The sequence below is a fragment of the Penicillium argentinense genome (assembly GCF_028826775.1).
Source record: "Penicillium argentinense strain IBT 30761 chromosome Unknown utg000002l_segment0_segment0, whole genome shotgun sequence".
Lineage (NCBI taxonomy): Eukaryota > Fungi > Ascomycota > Eurotiomycetes > Eurotiales > Aspergillaceae > Penicillium > Penicillium argentinense.
In genome coordinates this window covers 649,786-669,335 of record NW_026622661.1, presented here as the reverse complement: position 1 = coordinate 669,335, position 19,550 = coordinate 649,786, and the positions used below count along the sequence as shown (strand labels likewise).

Here is a 19,550-nt window from a genome sequence, read left to right as displayed (position 1 = left end):
CAGAGGTTGGGAATGAGGCATCAATTCGGTGCCTTATCGTGAAACCTCAACAACCATTATACCAAATAATAAGGTTTCTATAAAAAAAAACCTACTGAGTGATGCAGAAGTTGTTCGATTACTGTTAGATTATAGAGCAGATTTCAATATCGAGGGTGGATTCTGTGTTAATACGCTAAATACAGCCTATTCACGGTATAACCATGATATACCGGAGGTTCTCAAAGCTCAAATAGCAGCCGGATCTGGAAAGGAATATCCATTGTGAATGGTTAACTTTTCATAATTACGAAATAGCAATTTAATTGAAAGAATGAAGTATGCATTGTGACTAAATCCCGGTAACTTGTCCACCTCTAGTGTGATCTTCATCCCCTTATCCCTTCATCACACGTCAACCCTCAAAGCCTCCAGACCCCCTTTGACCAGCCGAGGCAGAACAAGGGAATGCGCCGTTCCGTCTGCAAACATCTTCATGAAAGCTACGACTAACTGCTCCATTCCCTCAGCAGAGGCTGCAGCAATCCAGTCTGCCGTTGACCGTGCGGTAACAGTCTCCCCAAGCTCCTCTTCCAGGTAGGTACGAGCGTCCTGGACAGGAATAACAGTCTCTCCGCAGTGGTGGACATAAACAGGCTCATTGGTGTTGACAGCTGTTCCAGCCAGTATAGCATCGAGTACTGTTCGAGCGACGGAGTCAACGTGTACAAAATCAAAGTATCCACACCAACCTGGGAGCTCTGGTACGCTCTTCAGGATGCGGGAGAAGCGCAGCACGGTGTGCACAATGTCCATGGACGGAGTATTGGCACCTGTCACGCTCGTCGGTCGGTGAATCCACACAGGCATTCCGGTCTGGAAAGCAACGCGCTCCAGGAATCGCTCACTAGCCCACTTGGAAGCCACATAGCCATCTGTTCCATCGGGTGGGGGCTGATAAGCTGCGACGGAGATTTCGGGATACGAGTCCTTGCCACTTAGATGGGCAACGCCAGATGTGGAGATGAAATGGAAGGGGGTTCGATGCTTGGCTGCAAGGCGGACGAGTTCCTTGGTGGATTCGACGTTTGGCTGGCGAAGCGAGTGGTAAGACTTCATGAAGGATACATCGGCACCATTGTGGATGATGACATCAGCCGATGCGAAGATATCGTTTGCTTCAGTCTCGGAGAGTCCCAGGAAAGGCAGAGTGAGATCGCCTTTATGGAAGAAGATCTTCTTCGACTGCGCGCGGGCTGCTGTGGGGTTTCTCACTGCCAGACATTCAATCCTTTGAATTTCCGGGCAATCGACCAGCTGATGGCACAAGGCACGGCCCAGGAACCCAGTGGCTCCAGTCAGAAGAACGGTTTTTGACTTAGCGAGGGGCTTTGCTGGGCGCGATACGGGCTTGACGGATGTGATCTCGGAAGAAACAGCTGTTTCAGCCTCCCAGTCAATTTGATAGGAATTGCCAGTACTGGTTGCATTGATACGGGCAGCAAGACCCTCGAGTGTGTTGTTCTGGAAGAGCTCAGGCAGGGAAAGTTCAATAGAGAAACGATCGCGGATCTCGGCTTGCATCTTGAGCAAGAGGAGAGAATTTCCGCCGACAGAGAAGAAGTCAGATGATTTTTCAATACTTAACGATTCACCGACGTCTGCCAGCAGAATCTGCCAAATGTCGCTCAGTTGGCGTTCGGTAGCGCTCAATAATGCAGTAGACTCTGGGTCAGGGATGTCACCCAAAGGAACAGTGCTTAACGCGCGACGATCAAGCTTTCCTGAAGCCGTGATTGGAAGCTTAACCAGGTTCTTTATAATGGCGGGCTTCATGAACAAGGGAAGAGGGAGCGTCGAGCGCAATGATCGAAGATATTCTGTTGAGTTGTCCTTGGGTTCACAGCCATCTGCGAAAACAACGAATGCGGCCAAAAAATTCTCCGTTTCTCCTCTGAGGACGACTGCAGCATCAGAGAGCATGCCGTGCGCACTGTTGAGAATTGCGTTTTCGATCTCTTCCAATTCGACGCGCACTCCTCGGATCTTGACCTGCAGGTCTCCTTCCATTCTCCCCAGGTAGACCAATGATCCGTCTCCGAGCATGCGGGCTTTGTCTCCCGTACGATAAAGGGTCTTCCAGCCATCGACGGCCTTTTCAGACCCTGAGATTGTGTCCCGTATGAACTTCTGCTTTGTAAAATCTGGGTTGCGCCAGTATCCAGGACTGATGCCAGGCCCACCAAGAACAAGTTCACCAGGAAAACCGACTGGTACTGGCTTTGCAGCATCATCCACTATATAAACGGCATAGTTGTTGAGTGTGCGACCGATTGGAACTCTCTCATCATTGATAGCCTTGTAGTCAACCTCACACATGGTTGCAACGATAGACCCTTCAGTTGGCCCGTAAGCATTCAAGACTTTTAGTGTGTTGAGTCGGAGGTCACGGAACTTCTCCTTGAGACTGACTGGGAACCCCTCGCCGCTTGAGAGAGCAATACGCCAAGACTTGCAAGATGTCAGAGTCTCTCGGCCATATCGGAGTAAAATCGAATATTCAGAAGGTACACAGAAGGTGAAGGTCACTCCCTCGCGCTGGATCAACGCTGCCAAGGCCTCCGGATCTCTTTGGCTGTCAGTCACAACAAGAGTCCCACCGTTGGCAAGACAGTAGAATATTTGAGCAAGCGACAGATCAAAGCTGACTGAGCTTTGCTGGAGGACAGTCTCTTTTTGCAGACCCATTTGCTGGGACGCTGCAACAACATGGGACGTATAGTTAGCATGTGTCAACTGAACACCTTTGGGTTTGCCAGTTGAGCCGCTTGTGAACATGATAAATGCGTTTGATGCGGCTTCACTGCGATCAGGAATCTTCTTTTCGGTGTGACTCGGTAGGAATGTAAGGTCGACGATATGGCCAGCCTGGGGGCTGAGGATTTTCGCCGTACTGGCTGTTTCCTTGTCGTGGACAAGAGCCTGCAGGCTCGCCTCATCACAAATCAATGCCAAACGCTCTACGGGCATACTGGAATCAAGAGGCACGTAGACAGCGCCGAGCCGCATGATTGCCAGAAGCGCGCAAATCAAATCCGCTGATGGCTGGCAGCACACGCCAATATGGGACCCAACCCTCAGGGAGGGAAGGGTACTGAGTGCAGCGGCGATAGCATTGACTCGGTCACCCATGGCACGGTAGGTCAGGACTCGTTCAGAAGAGTCTTTTAGTGCAAGCTCATCGGGCTGAGTTTCGACCAGATGATTGATCCTTTTGGACAGCGTGTCCGGCCAGGCCGTTTCAATCTTGTTGCCAATCCCCAGCGACGCGGACTGATGAGATTCAGCTTCAGGGAACAGAGAAAAGTCAGTGAGTCGCATGCTCGGATCCAAAGCAGCTTGCTCAAGAATATTGACGTATGCCTTGGTGAGCAAGTTTCCACCCTCGACGTCAAATAAGTAATCTAGTAAGCTCAATGACAAGAAACCACCAGTGCCATCGGCCTTTTCATCGACGGAGACTGTGATATCGTAAGGATTCCGTGCATCTTTATAATCGTGCCATTCGAGGCCGACTTCACCAATAGTGCTTTGCTTCAGGGCACCCATTCGATAATTGAAGATTGTCTGGAATAGCGGGGGCAAGGTGTTTGATCTGGGAATATCGAGTTCGTCCAGAACGAGATCAATCGGGATATCTGAGTTGCCAAGTGCGGCATAGACTGTAGTGCGAGTTTGCTGAACTATGTCCTCGAAGCTGGGGTCATTCTGAAGCTTGACGCGCAATGGCAGAGTATTCAAGAAAAACCCGATTGTCTGCATGAATTCTGAGTCGTTACGGTTTGCATCCACGATACCGATGCACTGATCATCAACGCCAAGGAAATGATGGAGCATAACTTGGAAGGCAGTGAGATAGAAATGCAACGTTGTAACCTTTGCTTTCTTGCTGGCCACTCTCACCCTATTCGTAAGTGCGGGCTCGAGCGGCTGCACAAGCTCGAGGGTCTCGTATTTCGTCATCGCCTTGCGAGAAGTGGTCTTCGCAAAGCCGAACAAGGGCAGGATGCTTGGTAGATCCTGGAATTGTGATTTCCAATACTGAAGTTGCTTGGCATATGCACCGTTCTGAACAGCACGTCGCTGCTTGTCCGCGAATGTCGAATATTGTAGAGGACTTGGATGTTTCACCGTCGGTGACGCATAGCATCGTTCGATATCTTGGAGAGTGAGTTGCCAACTGACGCCGTCCATGATTATATGGTGATATCCAAATACAATCGTGTGGTAGTCAGGCGCATGAGCCAGGAGAACGACGCGGAAAGTATCGCCATTCTCGAGGTCGTAGATGTGGGCGTGCATTTTCTGAAATTCTCTTTCAACGTCACTCTCATCATTTGTAGAGTTCAGGATATGAAGCCTGAATTTGCTCTTTCTCAAAATTACTTGATTGGCATCACCGGTGAAGCTGTCTGTGTGGAATGAGGTGCGGAAGGATTCATGCCTTTGGGTGACTTGTCGAAGTGCCATCTCGAGTCTGCTAATATCTAACAGCCCATTCAGGCGATAGGAGGTAGTGCAGTTATATGTGGTCTTGTCCTCGAGGTAGATAGAAGGGAACCAGATTCGAGATTGCCCGTAAGACATTGGATCGATACGCAACCACGGTGGCAAAACTGGTTTGTTTGATGTGGTAGACTCATTGTCGGATGTCGCAGGGGTTGTTTGTATTTGAGTATCTCCGGGCGTAGAACCCTCGTCAGATGAGGTATTCGATTCCAAGTGTGTTTTGTGCTCGGCAAGAACGGCAGCTTCATTTAGGTTGTCCGGTGGATTCTGTCCAATAGCCAAACTGTTTTCCTGGTTTTCGGCAACCAGCTCATCGTCGCCAGTGGCATTGTCTGCAAGAACGTCGACTGCGAGCTCATCACATACTGTAATCACCGATGTCAATATCAAGTATGTCACTACCAAGAGCCTCATTTTGAGACACGAATACTTACGGTCTGTGACACTTGCGCCTCCCAACAGTTTCAAGACAGGCACATCCTGTCCAATTTCTCGTAGGACCCAGGATCGAATCTCAACCGCCACAAGTGAGTCTGCTCCCATTTCCAGCAGCGACATAGACTTATTGACATTATCGGGCGGCAACTGTAGAACTACAGCCAATTCAGCAACAAACATTTTCTGTAGTAATAGCGAAGCATCTTGGACATTGCCAGCTTCACGGAGTCTGGACTTAGGGGATGCTTCTGAGCCGCTGTCCTGCGCTTTTTGTGGCTCCGATTGGAAGTTATGGTGAGAGAAACGTGGGTTAGCGATCCAGCTGGGCCGCTTGCTGCTATCTGAAAGATCAATTTTAGCCAAACCAGTCATGATCTGAGAGCGGTCGCCAGTAATCGGGTGGCCGCCAAGGATGGCTTCGCTGAATATGTCGCGGATGTCGTGTTCGGAAATTGGCATTAAGTTTTGCTTGCCGAGGAAATGTTCATAGGTTGCCTTTCCCTCGCTGCGACGAATGTATCCTATGCCCATGATCATTCCGATGTCGACAACGGAACCAGCCACACCACGCGCTTTGCGCTGAGCGGCAAGACCGACCATGTACTAAAGGAGAACTCTTCTTAGTGCCTATTAATGACTGAGGTTTGGGTCACATACTTGGTTTGCAGCTGCATAATTTGCTTGTCCCGGATTTCCTATCAAATATCGTTATCCATTGGCTCATCATTGTTTCTAGAGACGGTGAACCTACCAACAACAGCGGCAGTGGACGAGGTCATGATGAAGAAATCCAACTGAGTATCCCAAAATTCCTCATCAAGGTTTTTGGAGCCATCGACTTTCGGGCGCAGTACCTTGCGGAAGGTTTCCTCGTCCATGTCTATGAAGGGCTGATCATGCATAATCATGGCTCCATTGACCACTCCAGCAACCGGAGGCAGCGTGCTTCGCAGTTGCTGAACGAGACGAGCAACATCCTGTTTCATCGTCACATCGCAGGGCTCGATGTGCAGGTCAGCCCCCCATAGATCGGAGCTCGGCCTCCCACCGTGTGCCCCTTTGAGGATTTCTGTGATTTTGCGTGTCAGATTATTTCTCCCTCCACATGCCATTAACTATTTCCTAAATGAAGGAATTTCGTGCGAAACTCACCTGCTGGAGACAACGATGTGATGAGCACCATTGTTCACCATCCATCTGCAGAGAAATTGTCCCAATTCACCTGTCAGTCCAACAAGAAGGTATGTTTTGTTGTTGGAAAATAACTTGGTGGAATCTAGTGGTTGAACGATCGTGGATAGCTTCTCGACACTGGTCCAATCGATGATTGTCAGCCGAGATGTATCAGGGGCCGCGTGTAGTAGCTCGCTCGGTCGCACTCTTAAAAGAGTTTGATCTGCGTTGGCGGATCCCTCGACAAGGAAATCCTTCCACAATTCCCCTGGTTGATTGAGACCATGTGAGGAGGCATGGTCGCTGAAAACGACATCGGATGTGAGAACCAGACTATCATGCGACAGGACATTTCTAAGCCTTTTAAGGAGCTTCTGACCAACAGAAATATCTATCAGCATTTTAGTGTCCCCAGGCAGACTTGATCGAAGCATCAACTTCGACGCATGGGGGTGAAGGTACACCCGAGGAATGTGTTTCGGCAGGGAGTTGTCATCGGGTCTTTCGGTGGCAATGACGACGCGCTTCCCGTTCACCTGTGATCTATCCCAAACTGTAGAAGCGAGTAGATTGTCCAGACCATGTAAAACAGTTGAGCCTGATGACGAGGCCAAGTCTACCACTCGTCGAGCCACTAGGTATCGGAAGAGGCCCGCGGTTGAAAGATTTGGAGAAAGCCCCTCGCGAAGGGGCTGCGTCCACGAAGTGGGAATAGTGACGAGAGAGGCATTTTGAGGAAGGAAGGTCAAATACTCAGAGTGAGTCGTCAAATCGCGTCCGAGTCCGACGAAAACAGAAACTCCTTCCGAAACTTGAACTGCGACATGTGAACTTTCACTCAAGTGCAACGATCTGTCCGTGGGCGGAGGGGATAGGAAAGCGTTTCTTTTGAGACCCTGGACAGCAGTAAACCTGGCTGTTTCGCTGCCATGAGTTGCCCTATAAAGGATCACCTGAGTGGAAGACGAGTCAACGTCTCTCTCCAGGAGTCGTTTGGTAGAGTTCAGACGATCATTGAGCTCCCTCACAGGCACAATTCGAGGGAGCCAGAAAAGACCCCGCTGCAAGACTAATTCTTGTTCGGTGTTCCAGAGAAGTGTTTTGTCGTTTCGAATCTTCTTTGTTTGAATGATCACCAAGCGAAGTATGCTTTCTGCGAGATGCAGTTCAAGGTTGTCGGTCTGCTCAACATCGAGGCACTGAAGATGTAGCTGTGGGACCTCCGCCGCAATGGTTCGGAGGAGGCCAAGTGACGCAGCATGGTAGGGATTGTGTTGACGATGTCCCTGCAAGATCCATAGAGCACTAGGTATACGCTCGAACAGTATTTTAAGGTTAGAATAAGACTTCTTGTTGAAGTCCTTAATGAAAGGAAAGTCGAGGTCTTTTAAAGACAATACGGCGGTAGCGTCTGCCAAGGTTTCCTCTTTCAAGTCTTCAAGGGAATCAATGACCAGAACGCCTTGGAACCAAGACTCCAAAATCATCTCCAGTTGACTGATCAGTTGGGACGTCACCAAGGTTTTCCCACCAAGGATCAAAAGCCTTCCAGGGAAAGGTCCGAATACTTTCCGTGACTGAAGCGGCTTGCGTAAAGATTTGACAACCTCATCTGTAGCCTGAGACACAATAAGAGATATCCGGGGATCTGGGCCGTCATTGAGAGCCGCATCAACACCGGAATAGCCCGTTTGGCGAAGTAATCGGTCCCAGGCGACCAGTGACCCCGTTCTCGCTTCAGACCGGTCTGCATCTTCAAGTGACCACCATTGTGGAAGAGCAGACATTATGAACGGGTAGTGGATGCCATTTCCAGTCGGTTCATAGAACAGTGAAAAACCACCAGGTTTCAGCAATCCCCGAAGTTTCAAGAGGGATTCGCGAAGGGGAAGAGACAGAGGTGTTAGGCTGACCGCAATGATAAGGTCGAATGAGCTGCCCTTGAAATCCTGGGATTCAAGGTCATCGTTCAAATTTACATCCTTTTGCGAAATACCAGTAGGTAGATCGCCCTGTGCATGCGCCAAGTAGTGCGGCGATACGGTAGATGTATGGGCGACAGTGTAATTCGAAAACGCATCGCCTAGTTCTTGAAGGATGTAGCTTGTCACCCGTCCTGCATGCGCCCCAATCTCCAGGATTGACATCCGCGGATGCTTATGAGCGATCTGCTTAGCTATTGACCCGAGTTGGCGAAAGGCCAGTGCGAGTGTGGATCCTGTCCGGAGGGACTGGTCAAAGAGGTCTGCGATATGGTCGTCCGCCAGAGCCGCATCGCCGCTCACAATAGCCGGGAGTCTCTCTCCGATCACTTTGCACAATCTCAGATCATCACTATCGGGATGTTGCGTGATAAGATCAGCAATATCATCTTCGGTATCGCTGGTCCATACGACGCTGCCAACAGAATCGTTACCCGAGGCCTGAGAAGAGAGTTTCTGCGCGAATCGCACGAGGTTTTCATATCCGGGCACAACACGTGGCACGGTGCCTTCCCTGGTCAACTCTCGAAGGTAGAAATGAGCAACACGGTCACACGCATCCAAAGATGCTTGGACCCCGGAGATTCCAAGATCGCTGCGACCGGCACTGAGACCGCTCAAAATATCCAGTTCCCAACGGTCTTCGAGGAATAGCTGGCGATCGTCACTCTCGGAGCCAGGCGCAAAGGAGCTAACTGACAAATCTTCAATCAAGACTTGCATCTGTCCAGTCTTCTCATTAAATATATGTAGGTCGCCATGGATTGCAGGCATTTGGAAAGTATTGGCAGTCACAATGTTAGTGACCACGGCGTCGACATTGACACCCGACTGAGAGGAAATATTGGCCTGACACTCAGAGACAGACAGCACAATCCGGCCAATTTTCCGAGGAAGGAACGATGTTCGAAGAGACCCATCGTCTGGTGAAGCATATGCAGCAAATATTGCCTGGAAACACACATCCAGGGTGATAGGGTGTATGAGAAAGTCACCACTGCCCTCTTCCGGGGCGCCGATCCGGATGGTAGAATTGTGAAGTCGACGCTGTGCAGCTTGAATACCGCGGAATGATCCAGTATAGTTAAGACCAATGCTTGTCATTTGGTCGTAGAAGTCGTCAACGTCCATGGGGTAAAGAATCGGACGAATGTTGCCCCTCGCTGGAAGACCAACGTCCTGTGACTGGCCCAGGAAGACAGACAGCTTCCCAGTGAAAATCTTCTTGATCGGCCCAGAACCATCAGCAGGTCCTGAAAAGCAGGCATACTCTGCATGAATGACACTCTTGTCGGTGCTCTCCTTGGGCTCAACTTGGTGCAGATCGAAGACCACCTCGGCTCCAGGCGGACCGTCTGAAAGGGTGATGGCATTCTCGATATCCAGATCAGTGATCTCAATTGCCTGAATCGGTATATCCTTGCTCAGGGATTGTGCCGCACTAACTGCCATCACACAGTAGGCAGCTGCTGGAACAATAATCTGGCCTTGGAAGCGGTGATTGCGAAGCCACGGTACCTCATCCGCTCGAAGAATATTGCGCCAGCGAGGTTCAAATTCGACATCGCCAGGGAGTCTGGTACCAAGAAGTTCATGGAACGGAGGACGACTGCGGTATTGCCTCGACAGGCGCCCCTCTCTCCAATGAATCTGATTGTGCTCCCACTGATAGGAAGGAAGATCCCCCGGCATGGGACAGGACTGTGAGACGTTTCCCCTCATGGCCGTTGCGAAGCCCTTGAAGTCAATAGTACCAGCAGGAAGGTGCGTCCACAAGAATCCCAAGAGACTTCCAAAAGAAACGACATCGTCTTTGCCCCGCTGCAGCGCTCCTTGGTAAGGCCGTGCGCTGCCAAACGCCTCCTTGATAGTTTGCGTCGCAGGTCCTTTGAGCGTGGCGTGGGGTCCAACCTCGATGCAAATATCAAAGGGACCGCGCCTTTCATAAGCAGCCTTTACAACCTCGGAGAACAGAACTGGTTTGATCATGTTGTCTCTCCAGTAGGTACCCGTGAGCTCCTCCTTTCTGGGCCGCCCATTGGCGCTGTATACGCTGGAAAGCCACACGCAACCGGCCTTGGATGACTGTGGATGGACCGGGGTGGTGGTCAAGGCTTCAAGATAGGGTTCGGAGCAAGGCTGCATGTGCGGGCTGTGGTACGCGGTGTCTACCTTCAGTGCCCGAGCAAACTTGCCCTCAGCATCAATCGCATTCTTAGCTGTCAGGAGAACATCAAGGTCTCCAGATAGTGTGACGCTAGATGGCGAGTTACTCGCGGCTACCACAATGTGACCGTTGAATTCCGGACGATTGCAGAAGTTCCGAGCTTCTTCCAAGCTCAAACCAGCAGCCAGCATTCCGCCTTTTTGCCCATCAGGTCCTGTTGCAAGACCGGCGAAATAACCACGGTAATAAGCGATTCGAATAGCCTCATTGGCTGTGATGCACCCGCTTGTATAAGCCGCTGCAATCTCACCGGAAGAGTGGCCTACAACGGTATGAAAAGAAACCCCTGCGGCACGCAAAAGATTCACCGTTGCAACCTGCACCGCTGTGCATAATGGCTGGGATAATGCCGCTTCTTCCAGGCGCGAGGTTTTCGAAGAGGCCATCAGCTCTTTCTTCAAAGACCAAGAAGGTGGGTGCGGTATTTCAGACAGATGTTGTTCTAAGTCTTCAATTGTCTTTCGGAAGACTACCGATTGCAGAATCAAAACGCGGCCCATGGCGGCCCATTGCGCACCCTGGCCGGTGAAAACGCCCAGAATACGAGGTCCAGTCTCGGGGTCCAGGATTTTCAGGCGTGTGCCAGAGTCACGTCCACGTTCAATGGCAGCATCCATCTGTGCGAGTATATCCTTCTGGGAACCCGGCGAGAAGGCAACCCGGACAGGAAAAACGGTACGACGTTCAAGCAATACCCGAGAAAGACCGTCCAAATCCACTAAGTCGTTTGTCTTCAGGTACTCTGAATATGCATGAATCGTACTCAGGAGAGATTGTTCGGTCTGAGCAGACAGGACTAGTGGTAAGATCGGATATGGATTCTCGCTGCTAACCGTATTCGTGATCACTTCTTTCTCAAGCATTTTGTCAGGTACGGCTTGGGCATGAATAGTCGGGTCATAATGCTCAAGGATAACATGGCTGTTGGTGCCGCCAAAGCCGAAGGAATTGATGCTTGCTCGTCGGGGTATACCAGACGCTGTCACAGGCCATTTACGCGGCGCTGTTGGTATTTCCAAGTGTGAATACCAAGGTTTTATGTCTGGATTCAGTGACTTGAAATGCTGGTTGGGAGGAACAATGCCATTTTGCATGGCCAGCATAGCTTTCAGCACTCCCGCCACTCCAGCGGCCCCCTCCGTGTGGCCTATCACGGTCTTGATAGACCCAACCAATAGCTTGCCTTGGTCCACACTCTGCTCGTTGAAAAATGCTCGGCTGATGGCTGATGCTTCCAGGGGGTCCCCTGCAGGGGTGCCTGTGCCGTGGGCTTCGAAGTACTGGCATCTCTGCTCTGGTTGGAGGGGATCCAGCCCAGCTTTTGCGTACGTGGCGCGAATCAAGCTCAGCTGAGCCTCATTACTCGGCATAGTGATGCCTCGAGTACGGCCATCCGAATTCACGCCGGTTTCCCGGATGATCCCTTCGATAGGATCCCCATCGGCCAACGCACTGGATAAGGTCTTTAGAAACACAGCCGCAATACCTTCTCCCCGAGCGTATCCATCGGCGTTGGCATCCCACATCTGGGACCATCCAGACGGAGAAAGCATGTGCAGATTTGACTCTGCCTGGTAGTTCTCAGGGCTGAGAAGCAGGTTGGCACCAGCGGCACAGGCCGTTTTACTCTCGCCAGACCGGAGGCTTTGAACAGCCTGATGAATCGCCACCAAGCTAGACGAGCATGCCGTGTCGATCGTCATGGATGGCCCGTTCCAGTCAAAGAAGTAAGAGACGCGGTTCGAGATGATTGCCCGAGAGGCACCGGTGGCAATATATTGTGGGAGATAATCAGGATCGCGGACTTGAATATCATGGAAGTCATTGCACATCAGCCCCACGTAGACAGACGTCTGGCTCCCTTCCATTCCTTTCAGAGTCAAACCAGCAGACTCCATGGCCTCAAATACAGTTTCTAGTAGAAGCCTTTGCTGGGGGTCGATTGCCTCCGCTTCTTTTGGAGTGGTGTTGAAGAAGGTTGCATCGAACAGTCGGTGGTCTTCTTCCAGGAAGTAAGACTTAGTGACATTGGTTGTCGTATGGTGCTCCGGATTGGGATGATAGAAGCCATCCCCATTGAAGCGAGTTGTAGGGGGCTTTCGAGAGAGATCACGAGGGTGGTGCAACAGATCCCATAGCTTGGATGGAGAGTTGGCACCGCCGGGAAATCGACAGGCGGCGCCAATGATGGCGATGGGCTCATTCCCTCCACTCATATCGGTCTATGTTTTGGTCTATAACTCTGAAATTGCCAGCGAGAAAGTTTTGAATAGAGAGCACAATGAGTGTTCTGATCATATTCTGATATCTGACAGCTACCTTAGCTTGTATATCGTCAAATAGGTCAATCTCATGCAGTAACTCGGTCAAATTGATACCGGCCCCCACGGCACATCGCCGAAGCAGAGGCTGCCAACGAGCTAAGGTTAGTAGTCAGAATCCGGAGACCTTCTGGTGGCAAAAAGCATAGTCCCCTTTGCTGAAAGAGCAGCAAGAGGGGAAGCCGATACCCTACCCGGGATTAAATCCTGAGACCGCCGATTCCGGCGAATCCCTTCACACGAGCTTCCACTGTTGGCCGGCTGTCAGCGAAGCTAAAAAACCACCGAAGCACTGATCATCAAAATGAGAAAGGTGGCCGACTCGGGGTCATTACTCCGGTTATCACCACGGCATATTGATTGAGTGTCGGACATGAGAAAGTCAGGTCTGAGAGCAGCAGGTAAGGCAATTGCCATTATATAGAAAGAAGGACTCATGGGCATCCCTTTGGCAACGCACCTATGAGAAAGAAAAATGCCATCTCAGCACGCCATTGTCGCAGAAGCCCCTAGCCGGGTCCGACTTGTGTCAAATGTCGAAATACCTCAGCCAGGAGAAGACGAAGTTCTAGTCAAAATTCATTCTATTGCTTTGAACCCCGTAGACTGGAAGACTTTGGCCTACTCCAGTACCCCGGGGGCTATCAGCGGATGCGACTTTTCAGGAGTCGTGGCAGGTCCTGTTGGTGCCAAATGCAAACGGGCGCTGAGAGAAGGAGAGCGAGTCTGTGGATGGGTGATGGGTGCGAATCCTCTCCGTCCATCCAATGGATCCTTTGCGGAATATGTCGCCGCAAAGGCTGATTTACTCTATCGAATTCCGGAAAATGTCACCTTCGAGAACGCGGCTACTATTGGGATCGGGGCGACAACTGGCGGACTGGCCTTGTTCAAAACCCTCGGTCTTTCCTTTGCCGAACGCAAGGTGACCCCGTCCTCACCATCGGTGCTTGTGTATGGCGGAGCAACTTCGTCGGGTATCATCGCCATCCAACTTCTGCGGGTAGCTGGATATCGGGTCATCGCCGTGTGTTCGTCCAGGAACTTCGGCTTTGTCAAAGATCTTGGCGCAGAAGTGGCATTCGATTACCACTCGGACACATGCGGCAAGGACATCCGTGCCTATACACAAGACGATCTTGGTTATGCGCTAGACTGCATTTCCAGTACGAGCAGCATGGGGATCTGCTACGACGCCTTGCGCAGTCAGCCGGGTGCGCAGTACGTGTCGCTCGACCCGTTCCCGGACCGTGTGCAGCGCTTGCGACCGGAGGTCGCCGCCGAATGGATTCTCGCCTTCACGGTGACCGGGGAAGAGGTGGGGCTTGGCGGGGCCTTTCATCGGGACCCAACGCCTGAGGACTATGAATTCGGTGTTTCCTGGTGTCCGAAGATTGATCGGATGCTAGAAGAGGGGAAACTTCATCCGCAGCAGCCCACGGTTGTGGAAGGGGGTTTGGCTGGAGTGGCCGATGGCCTCGAGAGGCTGAAGAAGGGCGAAGTGCATGCATCAAAATTAGTGTATGTGCTCTAGAATAGTTGGAGGCGAAGGATTGTTGCAGTAGTAACAAAGTGGAGTTAAGTCTCGGAGATATAAATTGACTTCAAGCTGGGATTAGGTATACGCATTTTGGAACTAGTAGAATCAAGTTGTGTTTAAATGCATCTTATTTGATTTCATGGCTAGATCTACCCAATCAAATCACTTGAACCCCAAATGCATCGATGTCAGTCCTTCGAAGTGATTTCCTTCCATTGCATCAATTGAATCCGAATCCCCTCTCCTCTCACGCTATTCCATTGCGCATCCTTATTCATCCTTGTTTCGTACGGCAACTATTACGGCTTAGGGTTGCCGCGATTGAGTTATTCACCTAGTTGACTAGACTCGGGGGCCTCGGTGCGGATTCAGGTGGTCGCAACGGGCCTGAGCCATTGGCCCGTTAATCCTGGGTCGCCGAAGGATCCTCTTCGACCGAAAAAGGTATGCACTTCTTTTGAAAAAACGGAATCGTTTAACCGATGATGATGACGCGATCAGTACATTTTTTTTTTTTTCCGAGCTCGATTTAATGGATTGAGCCGTGATATGCACATCCCTCGGTTTCGCATACGCAATGCAGTTTCCAATTGGTAGATTCTGAGCATTTGTGCCTCATTGGACAAGGACATGAATGCCCTTGACTGGCGAGTACTTATGAAACTATTCACAAAACTTAATCCACTTCACTTCTGATGATAATGCTTGAATTCAATTCATCCCCATTAGGGCAAATCTCCGCCCACAGTGTGTCAGATTGCAACTTCACCGTGCTAGCGCGCCATCTTACGGGAAACGCACGGCCGAAAGGACAGCGCAAAAGTACATGATCCAACCGGGCCCGTCAACAGTCATCATGCGGATGAAATTCATAGCAAGCCATTCATGTGTTGCCTGGGTGTTTTTCGCCCCCGGATCCTCCTTCTCGCAGATTCGTGCAATGATCTTCATGGCCCCGGGTCCGTAGAGAAAATGCCCCGCGGAAAAGACCATTCCAGCCCAGTAAAAGTACTTGGTGGTGGGCTCTAGGGTGGCTCCGTATTTCCACGTATTCAGTAGCGCAGTTCCAAATGCCAACGGATACGAGCTGCCCACGACGGTGATGGTGCGGTTGAAGAAGCCCGGGAACCAATGGGGAAGAACAGGTCCGCCGGCTTTGGCGAGAGCAGGCTGAGCGAAGGGTCGAATGGCGGTTGTTTGGTCAATCCCACACATCACGGACGCAGTTGAAATGACCAGAGGGGCCAATCTTAGAAGATTGAGGCCCAGATTTGGATCTGTAGTTGCCATGGCACTGGTGATTTTCGGTGGTTTAGAGTCAGTTGGCTGTCACTGTTTTGCGTCCAGACTGCAGAGGCCGGTCGATGTAGTTATACAGTCTCGATATCCTCTGTCTCTCCTTCAATCATATGATGATATAGGATAACATACGATCATCGATCTCGGCGACTGTATGATTCCCGACCCGAATACTTCGGCGAGGTTGGATGCCGAACCGCCCGTAAGTGGAAGACCCCGAGTCTGACTATATCGAACAGTCAGCACAAAAAAACATCAACAAAAACCTCAACTCAGTCCGCTCCACTAAAGATCGATATGTAATACACACCATCACGGCAGAGTATTAGAATCACGCTTGATTTGAATCCCAAAATGTACCAGTTCTTCAAAGACGGCTTCTTCAACTTCGAACTTGTCCGACTACTGGGATCTGCAACTTTTGGCGGATGCGAGATCGGCGAGGCCCTCGACATTATCCCTCTCATCAAAGAAAAAGATCCTAACAGCTGGTACAATGCATGGGCGAAAGCCGGAACCCGAGCGGAGACACTTGCCAAAGAGGCCGAGCTACAAGGAAATAAAGCTGCCCGCTGTAATGCGCTGCTTCGATCTGCGAATTACTTTCGCGCGGCCCAGTTCATGTTGAATACTCGACCAGACGACCGCATTCTCGAGTCGGCGGAGCGCTCGGTCCATAACTTCAAACAAGCGATTCGTCTCCTGGACGGGCCTGCCTATGAAGTCAACATCCCATACGAGGGCATTCGCCTGCCAGGCTATCTCTACTTGCCCTCGGTTGCCAAGCGCTTACCAGGCGGCAAGACCCCGATCTTGATCAGCACGGGAGGCCTGGACTCCACCGTCGAGGAGCTGTATTTCATTGGAGGTGCCTCGGGCCCCAGTTTGGGATACGCCGTGCTGACCTTCGAAGGTCCCGGCCAAGGCATTGTGCTCCGCCGCGAGGCCGCCTCATACATGCGGCCGGACTGGGAGGTTGTCACCGGAGCTGCGATAGACTTTCTCTACGAATTTGCAACGCAACATCCCGATCTCGAGCTGGATTTGACTCGTATTGCGCTTCATGGTGCCACATTGGGTGGCTATTACGCTCTGCGAGGCGCGGCCGATTCCCGTATCTCTGCTTGCGTCGCCGTCGACCCCTTCTACTCCATGTGGGAGGTTGCCATCACTCGCATGCCCGCGCCTTTTATCAAGGCTTGGACATCAGGGTGGTTGGGCGATGGCATCTTCAACCTGACGTTGCACATTCTGTCCCGGGTCAATTTTCAGATCAAATGGGAAATGGACCAGGTACAGTGGGCCATGGGCATGAAGAGTCCGGCGGAAGCCATGCGACGCATGCAGGACTTTACACTCCAAACTGCAAATGGTGGCGAGTACCTTGATCAGGTCAAATGCCCCGTCATGGTTACGGGTGCTGCGGCATCGATCTACGCCACGGAGGACCCCAGTGCGAACAAGGTATTTAGCCGGTTACAACATCTTCCAGTGGATCGTAAGCGTCTGTGGGTTGGCAAGGAAGTGTCTGATGGAGGGCTTCAGGCAAAGGTTGGCGTGTTCGGCTTGGCGCAGTATCGGACTTTTGCATTTCTGGATGAGCAGTTTGGAATCCATCGAAGTATATAGCGGTCCGGGGATATGACGGAGATACAAAGGTGGCTCGGACAACTTGCCACAGAGCAGGGCCATGCAATGCCAAGATTCACAGTAGTTAGATTATGATTATCGGGGAATGGATTCGATTATGAACACAGGCCAGATCGTCCAAACAATCCACAAATGCACCCACAAGCACCACACAAGCATCAAATTTATCTTCTCTTTCCTCTATTAGATCCAATTAACTCTCTCGCCTTCGGTATCCTAGGTAGAATGTTCCCATGTGTCAATTTTTATGGTTCGGCAACCCCTCCATCCCCCTTCTCCTTCTCCTTTTCCTTTTTCGGATCTTTGAGTCCATATTCGGTCTCCAACTCAGTACGCAGTTTGATCTGCTTTTCAAACCAGGTCATAATGAATCCCAAAGCAGCAAAGGCCAGTGACACTTGCCAAACCAGCTTCAGCGTGTCAGAATACACGCCGATAACTTCCTCTCGTACCTGGGGAGTCAGGGACTTAATGAAAGTTGCTGACACGTGAGAGTAAGCCTCCCCGCCGGAAAGCTTCGCCGCCACGGCAGGATCGGAGATGCGGCCGGACAAGTGTCCAAATTGCGTGTTGAATACAGCAGCGGGGATAGAAATCCCCCAAATCGCGCCGTAACTACGAATGAATGCCCAGGTAGCGGTGGCCAAACCCACATCCTTCTCTTCTAAGTCCACCTGCACCGCGGCCAAGGTCGTCGTGAGCAGCAGGCCCAGACCGATGGCCGTGATGATCTGGTAAATGATCCATTCTGCCGCACTCGAGTTGGCATCGAAGAGTGTGAAGAGGCCCAGTCCGAGCAAAGCGAGTCCCATGCCAATGGCATGGATAGGTTGGTAGCGGCCCCATTTGGTGAGGACGATGCCTGCGACCATCGCAGTTGGCACCGCGAGGATGACACTAGGCAGGAACTGCACGCCAGCGCGAGCCGAGCTGGACAGCTTGACCGACTGGAAATACACTGGGATGAAGTAGACTACCCAGAAGGTGAGCATGTTGTGGAGGAAGGATACTATCAGAGCGGCGAAGGAGGTCCGGTTGCCGAAGATATGCGGCGGCATCATGGGCTCTGCACACCACGGACTGGCCTCGTAGAGGTGGAACACGATCATGCCAACGAACCCGAGCACGAGACAGATGATGATCCGCCAGTTGGACCAGGCATATGTGGTCCCACCCCAGGTGAGAGCCAGCAGGATGGAGACGATGGAGGTCATGAGCAACGCGTTGCCGACATAGTCGATCCGTTTCAGCTTTTGCTGCCAGGGCTCCCTCTGGTAGTTGACATGCAGGAAGAAGAACAGACAGACGAGAGCGGTTCCGCCAATGGGCAGATTGAGGTAGAACTATGAGGCGACGTACGATGAGCCGGTTGCTCCCCCCAAAGCGGGGCCCAAAATGGGAGAAGGGAGGACTCGAAACTTACCACCCATCGCCAGGAGCTCTGTTGTACCAGCGCACCACCAATGAACGGCCCGAGGGAGGTGCCAATGGAGAAGATGGCGAAGATCATCCCCATGAAGTTCCCTCGCTCCCGCAACGGCAGCAAGTCGCTGACAATCATATCGATCATCACGTTGATCCCACCGCCCCCAATCCCTTGGATGGTGCGCCCGGCAATCATCATGGCGGCGTTGATGGCACCGCCGCTGATGCCGCTGCCGAGAACGAAGAACGCGACGGCGCCGATCATCAGCCATCGGCGTCCGAAGAGATTCGCCGTCTGTCCAAAAAGGGGCTGGAAGCAAGCGCTTGGAAACCCGTGAGCCCGAGTCACTCAAAACCCACTGAGGCGAGGGCTGTGGTTGGGGGGGAGGAAGGGAGAGTTGACTTACCTGGTGAGGAAGAAGGAGTTGACAAACCACACATAGTTCTCGCCCGCGTGCAGTTCATCAGTGATAGCCGGCAACGCGGTTGACGTGACGGTCGACTCGACCGCCGCGAGAAGAATTGATACACACAGCGAGACATAGATGGCCCAGAAGCGCCATCCCTTCCCCTGCTTCTTCTTGTCGACGGGCGGTGCCGCGTTGTCCGAGGTGTCCGACATGATCCCCGGTCAGTGCAAAATCCAGCAGCGAAATCGAGCAAGCAGGAGCGGCCGCTTCGCGCACATAAAAGAAGCCATGGCCGAAAAGACCGAGACGTGATTGCTAAGAAGCCCCAGGCGCGTTTGTCAACCTCGCCGACGCCGACTTCGATGTTCGGCGATGTTGCCTATAGATGTCTTCGGACGGGCGACGCGAGCCCCGATTGGCGCAAGGTGGCCGAATGTCCCCTGGCGGCCCCGAACTCGTGCTATGGCCACGGCGAGGAGTTGGATGTGCACGCACTCGCCCCGGCTTTGTCAGGCGCTGTTCTCCGAGCCTCCCGCG

General features: G+C 51.8%; 5 protein-coding genes across 5 annotated transcripts; 2 read left to right on the top strand and 3 right to left on the bottom strand.

Moving 5' to 3' along the window:
* Positions 1–387: 387 nt before the first annotated feature.
* On the bottom strand, positions 388–12,584 carry nrps14 (PKS-NRPS hybrid synthetase psoA; the record flags this gene model as incomplete). Its single annotated transcript, XM_056613627.1, has 5 exons — positions 388–4,913; positions 4,983–5,589; positions 5,644–5,681; positions 5,738–6,055; positions 6,209–12,584. The coding sequence occupies 5 exons, from the start codon at positions 12,582–12,584 to the stop codon at positions 388–390; spliced, it is 11,865 nt and encodes a 3,954-aa protein (XP_056478668.1).
* A 580-nt stretch (positions 12,585–13,164) lies between these two features.
* Positions 13,165–14,223, top strand: N7532_001132 (zinc-binding alcohol dehydrogenase family protein; the record flags this gene model as incomplete). Its single annotated transcript, XM_056613626.1, has 1 exon — positions 13,165–14,223. The coding sequence occupies one exon, from the start codon at positions 13,165–13,167 to the stop codon at positions 14,221–14,223; it is 1,059 nt and encodes a 352-aa protein (XP_056478667.1).
* Positions 14,224–15,015: 792 nt separating this feature from the next.
* Positions 15,016–15,519, bottom strand: N7532_001131 (putative integral membrane protein; the record flags this gene model as incomplete). The annotated part of the gene is made up of 1 exon (XM_056613625.1): positions 15,016–15,519. One exon carries the CDS (start codon positions 15,517–15,519, stop codon positions 15,016–15,018), a length of 504 nt encoding a protein of 167 aa, XP_056478666.1.
* Positions 15,520–15,882: 363 nt separating this feature from the next.
* Positions 15,883–17,157, top strand: psoB (hydrolase psoB; the record flags this gene model as incomplete). The annotated part of the gene is made up of 1 exon (XM_056613624.1): positions 15,883–17,157. One exon carries the CDS (start codon positions 15,883–15,885, stop codon positions 17,155–17,157), a length of 1,275 nt encoding a protein of 424 aa, XP_056478665.1.
* Positions 17,158–17,423: 266 nt separating this feature from the next.
* Positions 17,424–19,225, bottom strand: N7532_001129 (MFS general substrate transporter; the record flags this gene model as incomplete). The annotated part of the gene is made up of 3 exons (XM_056613623.1): positions 17,424–18,521; positions 18,602–18,926; positions 19,011–19,225. 3 exons carry the CDS (start codon positions 19,223–19,225, stop codon positions 17,424–17,426), a joined length of 1,638 nt encoding a protein of 545 aa, XP_056478664.1.
* Positions 19,226–19,550: the final 325 nt, after the last annotated feature.